The sequence below is a fragment of the Lactuca sativa genome, chromosome 5 (assembly GCF_002870075.4).
Source record: "Lactuca sativa cultivar Salinas chromosome 5, Lsat_Salinas_v11, whole genome shotgun sequence".
NCBI lineage: Eukaryota > Viridiplantae > Streptophyta > Magnoliopsida > Asterales > Asteraceae > Lactuca > Lactuca sativa.
Genome location: NC_056627.2, coordinates 161,971,303 through 161,979,061, shown reverse-complemented (window position 1 = coordinate 161,979,061; position 7,759 = coordinate 161,971,303). Strand labels below are relative to the sequence as shown.

Here is a 7,759-nt window from a genome sequence, read left to right as displayed (position 1 = left end):
TTCAACCCAATTCCAACAATTGCAAAAAATGTAATTGCTGTTGCGACAAAAATTTGAAAAATAGGGAAAAAGACCGATCAAAGGTGATTTGTTTTCGGTGTGACAAACCGGGTCACTTTGCCTCTGAATGTCCAAAATGACTCCAAAAAATTACAAGAAGGTGATTTTTCAAAATGTGACGACAATGACGAACCTGTATTTTAAATACATATTGGGGTTGAAGAATTCTCTATAATGACGTAGAAATTCAGAAATGATTGTTGGAATCCTAAGTCGATGAGGACTTGGAGATCAAGCAATCTGGTTTATGACAAGTCTAGTGTATGGCAAGTTAGTCATAAGTTTACTAGTCTAATACAAGTTGGTATGTCAGGCTATATATAGTTGTCTATAATCGAGTTTATGATTGTGAGAACAAATTGTAAAACATCGGTTTTGAGTTAGTTTCTGATTAATCAAAGAGTTATTTTGGTTATTTTTGTTTTGCATTCTTGTTTTCTAAACATTAAATTCTAGAAAACTTACATTTACAACTTATCTTAAAAACCGAAAGACATGTTTCAACTTAGACGTTGCTAGAGGACCCTTTTCTGGAGGCACTGAGCTTTCCAACTTTGGATCGTGATCAGGCGGCTCAATAATATGAACATAACCATTGCTCATTCCAAGAGCAAATTGGTTAGGATAGGATGGATGTGCTGCAATAACCACTGGATATGTGGTGATGCTGTTGCTGCTGCAAAAAGAAAAAGCATAAGTAACCCAACATCGACTTTTCATCAAACAAATAGTACATCCAGCTCACATGATGGCACTAGCAAATACTACAACTTCAACCACATGAGATATCAAAATTGCTTTGTTACAACTTAAATGTACTAAAAATATCAAAAAACAAAAAACTTGTGCTGGGATTACATATATAACCATTAATTTCTAGTTCTCTTTTGTGGCATACCTGGAAATCGGTGTAGACAAGTAGGCAGAAGGTGCTATTCGACATTGAAGCCTCAAACTGTTTGCATCAAAAACTCCAACAGCACCATCCAAAAATCCAGTAAATATTAGCAAGCCATCAGATGAGTATGTTGCGCTTGAAATTGCAGCAGAAAGAGGTTCTCTTGGAGACCACTGCAAAGGTTGATTTAATGAAACTACTTTATTAGTTACTATTCATAGTTAGCAATTTCTAAAACTAGTTAAGTTATGAGATCTGTGTATTCACCAATCTCAAGCACTCCAGTTGGTCATCATAAATAGCAATTTGACTTTGATGTACAACAAGGATATGGCGTTGATCATTATGGAACTGAACTTTAGTTTCTCCAACAAGTGAGGATGGATGGCCAGGTGGCGACTGTATGCTTCTTGATTTCTTCTTCCAGTTCCATGCACCAGTAATGTCCCACATACATAGCTGTAAGACACTCAAACATACAAATGTGGAATTATAAAAAAGCAGTAAAGGAAACTTATGTCTTACAACAAGCAGAAAATTAAGTGTACATCATCTACAACTTGCCTGAGCATCAGCTCCGGATGAAACCAGTGAAGTCCATGAAAAGGAAAGCCCTGTAATTTGTTTCATGTGACCTCTGAGTTCTCTTTTGACCTAATAAAAGCATCATGGATATGATAAGAACTTAAGAAGATACACTTTCTATAAGACAATCTGATAATTAAGTTGTAAAGGTTACCTGAAAAAACTCTAGGCTGTAAATTTGTATAACTGAATCTTCCCTTCCTATAGCAATGATGTTGTTGTCTCGAGGATGGAAAGCCAAGCAGGTGGCTGCAGGCGGAGGGGGCATGAAACTTATCATAGTCTGAAGTTTAAAAAAATCGATCAACTATTTGAAATTGACACATTCCCTATATATATATATATATATATATATATATATATATATATATATATATATATATATATATATATATATATATATATATATATATATATATATATATATATATATATATATATATATATATATATATACATATATATATATATATATATATATATATATATATATATATATATATATATATATATATATAACTTCGAGCTCAAAGATACATTACATGGAAGGTTGCCATTTGGAACATGGAGAGTTTCCCACCAGAGGCAGACACGAAGAAGCCATCATGCTTTGGCAAAGCAATGCATGCTGCTGACTCTTCATCAGGTTTATTCCCACTAACATCATTACACATGACAGCTCCCTTTGTTGGTTGCCAGACTTTTGGGGCGATAGATGCAGTTGACTTAAACGTGTATAATTAAGGAGCAATCAAAAGTCAAATTTAAATGTTGAAATATGTTAATCAGAAATGTTCATCACTCTAATTAACAAACCTTCCCAGATGGATTGCGTTTACTTGGTTTCCATTTCCAGACTTTATGAATCCCACTTGAAGTAAGTGCTAGCAAATCTAACCCAGAATTTGTATAGATCAAATGAACAACCTGAAGACACGCTGTTTCTAGATTAATTAAAGTATCACCAGACCTGGCACTAATTACTGATAAAACTAGATTGACTTAAATGGCAATAATGGACTTTTTACCCATTTCAACGAATTTGGTTGATTATTAATAGGGAGGGCACCCCTTATGAACTTAACCTATTTTGCAATGATAATTAGCCAAACACGGCTATTTGAAACAAACCTTGTGGGCATCCATTGGCAAGCGTAGAGCTTTGATGTGAAAGGAATCAACTATATCAGGGAGCTCCCAGCTTTCTTTATTAGCCTGCATTAATGTACACATATATATAGTCAATTGAAGTTATGGATATGCATTGTATCGAGTATTAATATAGCTAATAATCAATTGAATTATGGTCTTATACCAATCATCATATAAGGAGAACAATTATGTTATATGTGAAGTTACCAATATAAAACACTTTATTAATTTAGTTGATATAAATCAGCAAGCGGTTTTGCAATAATGCAAAATCAAAAACTATGGTCAATTTTTAAGAGATTGGCTAGTTAATTTTCTTTTGTAACATAAGAAATGTTATTATTATAAAACACCAACAAAAAGATAGAGCATGCATATATCATGTATCTAATACAAGAAACTATACGGTCTATACCATTAGTTGAATAAACAGTTTACATGCATACATACTATTTCAAAACCATATTCCCAAATTTCTGAAAATAATAATCTTATTATTGGTTGTAGGAAAAAAATTTAAGCAGATAATTGTATTATCTGATAACACGTTTCTATGTCGAACACATCTTTTCTTGTTTTCATTTTTCTTAAACTTCAAAAGTGGTCTAGTAGTGAATCTTACAGCAGATCAAATACCTCACTTGAACTTTCTATTAGAGTAACAGAATTACATCAATATAATCAATAAAAAAAAATATTTAATATAACTTACTTGATATCCAAGCGCGATATAAAGCATTCGCACAACATCAGTTACTGATGGACGTTCTTCACGATCTCTCTTCAAGCATCGATAAGCTATTGTAGTAAAAGCCCACAATGAATTTGGGGTTATTTCATCCCTTATGTTACCAAAAATAATTGTATCTACTTTGTTTAGTTCGTAACATTCTCGTGCCAATCCTGGTAAAGGGCGATCATCCTTATTGCTAATACACAACCTTCCACACAACACTTCAAACAACACCACACCTAAAGAGTATATATCAGACTCTTTTGTTAAAAACCCGGTTTCCGCATATAATGGATCACAATATCCAACCGTGCCTACAACTGAGGTGTAAAGAAATGTGAAGTTATTAGTGGGAGCAAATTTGGAAAGGCCAAAATCAGAGATTTTGGCGTTCCAATTTTCGTCTAATAGGATGTTGGAACTTTTAACATCACGGTGCAATACTCTAAGTTGGGTTTCAGAACCATGAAGGTATGCTAATCCACGAGCCATCCCAATGCATATCTTTAACCGTTGGGTCCAATTTAGATCATTGTTGTTGAGATGAAAGTCTAGACTTCTATTAGATAGGTACTCATACACGAGGATTTTCTCATTACTCTCGTCACAAAATCCCAAAAGATGGACCAAGTTTTCATGTTTGTAAAGAGAAAGCATTGTGATTTCTTTCCAAAACTCTGGGTTTCCTTGCCCAAATGCACGGTCTAAGCGCTTAAAAACAACCATGGACTGCCCCTCAGAATGGAGGATTTCTCCCTTATACACCTTCCCAAATCCTCCTCTTCCGATACAATTCTCAGGAGCAAAGTTGTTGGTGGCGGATTTTATGGATTCTAACGTTATTTTGAGGTGTTCAACCTCTCTTATATTAGACATCGATTTGGAGAAAAATAGGAAAGATAATCAACAGCTCCAAAGACAAGAGCTTGAAGTAGCTGATAATGGATCAATTCTGCTCAGCATCGCTTTAGCATATCGGCTTACAAGGCAAGAAATATTTGAAACAAGTTTACAAGTAGAGGTCAATGGTCTCTCACACACAATAGATCAGACACCAGTCAATGAGCAATTGCAACAGATTGTGCATGTGGAGCTATTTGAAACCATTACAATTCAAATCAATTTGGTGTGCGGTTTGACTTTTGCATTTGAGATATGACAACAAAAATTAGTCTGAGCGTTTATGTAACAAGAAATATATTAACAAGTTTACCAGATCTGAAAGAAAGTTTTTGGACAGATATATCGGCTCCGCCTTGTTGTTGCCGTTGCAGCGAACTTCGCCGTTGCCGCGTTGACTTAGAAAAGAGAGACCGTTCCCTGAGAACGAGTGAAAGAGACCTGCAATAAAATTGATAGTTGTCGCCGTTTTATTTCTTCCTATTTTTTTGTTGGGTTTTGACTTTTTTTTGTTTTAATTTATTCTTATTATAACTTATACAAAATTCACAAATTGTCCGAATGTTTTTCGGTTTTCCTAATATAATCGTTATGAAACTTTCTTTTTGCATGGATAGTCCATTTCGAACAAACCTTACACATAAACAGTATTTATAAGGGAAAATCTTAGAAAAAAAGTCAAAAACCAACCTATTATCATCCAATGTTCGAAAAAACCATTATGTTATTTTTTTGTACGATAAAACCATTTTATTTATTGATCATGCTTAAAATAATGCCTTGTAACCGGAAACCTTTGATAGCCGGTTACCTAAAATTTGTGACATCAGAAAAACCCAACCTATTATCCTCTAATGCTCGAAAAAACCATTATGTTATTTTTGTACAAAAAAAAACCATTTTATTTTCTAATTTTTTACAATAAAACCCTTTTATTATATGATTTTTACAACAAAACATTTTATTTACCCCTTTATGTCCCATATTTTTTCCTTTTGAGAAATGATAATTGATAAATATCTCATTTATCATTACGGTTACACACTGTCCAATAAGAGAAGTTTTCAAGAAGGAAAAATATAGTTAGCTTCCAGGATTTTTAATTTTGTTATGCTTTATACTCATCATGTATCTCGTTTCCACTAGTGGTGTAAAGTTCTTATTAACAACTGGTCATTATATTGTAATGTTGTGTTATGTATAACTTCTACTTCATATATAAAATCAATGAGAAATATGTCTCTTTATGCATGATCCTCGTGAACCTAATTTTCTTGCTCTAAAATGTATACTTCCATACCTTTAGGGGACTTTGTCTCTTGGTCTTCATCTTCTTCCTCAGACACGCCACTCTACTTTTGTAGTTTATGTGTTTATTGGCGACAATCATGTTTCTTGGTCCTCTAAAAGGCAAAACGTCATGTCGAGGTCTAGTGTCGAAACTGTGTACAAGGGTGGCCAATGTTGTTGAAGCTGTCTGATTTCACAATCTTCTTGTGTAACATCCCAAAAACACAGTCTGAAAATTTCGTTTAATTTAATAATAAAAACCATAGTCAATAAAACTCATATAAAAATCATAAGCAATGTATCTCAAAATATTATAGCAACTGTCAAGTATATCAGAGTATAAACATCCCAGGCTGAACAAATGGTGTGTGCACTGCAATCTTCCCGAGCTCCTCTTTAGAAAAACTGAGTACCTGAAACCAAAACTGAAAACTGAAAACAATAACATATAAACACATATTGGGCCTTGCCCACTGCATCGGACCGAAGTCCGGAACTAACTAGGGCCTTGCCCTCTGCATCGGACCGAAGTCCGAAACTAACTGCATCGGACTGAAGTCCGGAACTGACTGGGACCTTGTCCCCTGCATCGGACCGAAATCCGGAACTAACTGCATCGGACCGAAGTCCGGAACTGACTGAGCACAGCATAACATAAACATATCAACTAACACATATATTGCATACTACATCGGACCGTAGCCCGGAACACATAACACATAATCCTGTCTGTGTCACGAAGACATCAAACATACTAACTACTGTATCAGACCAAAGTCCGGAAACTACTGCTAACTAAACGGGCCGGCATTGTGGTCGTAGACCCGTTCCTACTGGAAGGAAACTCACCTCACACTGCTGAAGTCCCGTAGACACAATCTCACACTGCTGAAGTCCCGCAGACTCAACCCCAGCTGCTAGATGACAGATTCCCGAACTGTCAACACCAAAATAACACCCAATTAATAATTAGGTTCTAACACATAACTATAAATACATACTTTGGATAATTACTACATTACCCCTAGCTTGGCTTACCCAAGCCCAGGCCCAATCCATAGGCCCAAAGTCAACTAGGGATCAAAGCCCAACATATGGCCCAATTTTCCAAATTAGGCCCAAACCTCTATATGGACTTCCCTTAAGGCCCAATTGCTCAGTCCGGTCCAACATGTCTCATTCTAAGGGCCCAATATCATACAACCAACTAGGCCCAACTATGGCCCATCTATGGCCTAATTTTCCAAATTGGGCCCAATCCTTCATATGGGCCTTACCCTAGAGCCCAACTAATTACTCTAGTCCATTTGATTATTCTTGGATGACCCCACACCAAGCCAAAGTGAAATTAGGGTTTCACATAAAATGATAATTAGGGTTAAGTGTTTCTCACTTAACCCATTAAGGGCTTAACCCACTAAGGACTTAATCCATTAAGTCCATTATTTCTTAGATTAATTTTTGCCAATGATTATTATTTAATATTTCACTTATTAAATAATTCTCGTGTGCGTCCTGATAATTTCTCAAATATTAGTATTTCCTCAATTAGCCCATTAAGGACTTAGTCCATTAAGTCCTTTATTCTACTAGATAAATGGCTTGGAATAATTTAGGCTTAATTCACAATCCAATCACAATGGCCCACAAGTGGGCCCAATAAGTCTAAGGCCCAATACTCATAATTAGGGGTTTCCACCCAAACATGGCCCAATAGGCCCAAAACCAATCTCTAAGCCCATTAGGGTTTGCTAGCGGGGCACCACCCACTACCACCTCGGGTCGTGGTGGTCAATGGCGGCTCACGGCGGCGGCGGCCACCTTACGGTGGTGGTTTGAGTTTCTTTTCATTAATCTTTTGGAAATTATAATTAAAATGCTTTACTCAAGGATAACACACACTAACTAACTAACACACACACACAACCACCCTAGTGGTGGCTAGCGGTGGTAGAGGATGGCAGCCACCACCTCACGATGGTGGCAGTGGACTTCTTTGATTTCCGGCCAGCAATCCCAATTTTACATCACATGAATAACATTAATACACCCTAAATGATTACAACATAACCCTAGCCACCCACCTTATGGCACACTACGATGGCAGCCACCACCTTACGGTGGTGGCAGTGGCTAGTCTA

General features: G+C 36.1%; 1 protein-coding gene across 2 annotated transcripts; it reads right to left on the bottom strand.

Annotated features, from left to right (window-relative positions):
* Positions 1-384: 384 nt before the first annotated feature.
* Positions 385-4,803, bottom strand: LOC111877028 (protein TOPLESS-RELATED PROTEIN 2). Of its 2 annotated transcripts, none has more exons than XM_023873578.3 (9): positions 3,408-4,803; positions 2,675-2,758; positions 2,360-2,470; positions 2,086-2,268; positions 1,698-1,826; positions 1,523-1,612; positions 1,226-1,417; positions 959-1,131; positions 385-736 (listed from the first exon to the last, which is right to left on the bottom strand). In XM_023873578.3, exons 1-9 carry the CDS (start codon positions 4,302-4,304, stop codon positions 535-537), a joined length of 2,061 nt encoding a protein of 686 aa, XP_023729346.1. In that variant the 5' UTR covers positions 4,305-4,803; the 3' UTR covers positions 385-534. The 2 variants fall into 2 exon arrangements, with proteins under 2 accessions (XP_023729346.1, XP_042758560.1); XM_042902626.2 differs by having other exon boundaries at positions 385-733.
* Between the last annotated feature and the right edge of the window lie 2,956 nt (positions 4,804-7,759).

What these genes read in the sequence shown, in the direction of transcription:
- LOC111877028 (XM_023873578.3), bottom strand. Translation starts at nt 4,304, where the DNA reads ATGTCTAATATAAGAGAGGTTGAACACCTCAAAATAACGTTAGAATCC. An exon ending in AACTGGAGTGCTTGAGATTG is followed by an intron (nt 1,132 to 1,225) that starts GTGAATACACAG and finishes CAACCTTTGCAG; the next exon opens with TGGTCTCCAAGAGAACCTCT. An exon ending in TTGTCTACACCGATTTCCAG is followed by an intron (nt 737 to 958) that starts GTATGCCACAAA and finishes TTCTTTTTGCAG; the next exon opens with CAGCAACAGCATCACCACAT.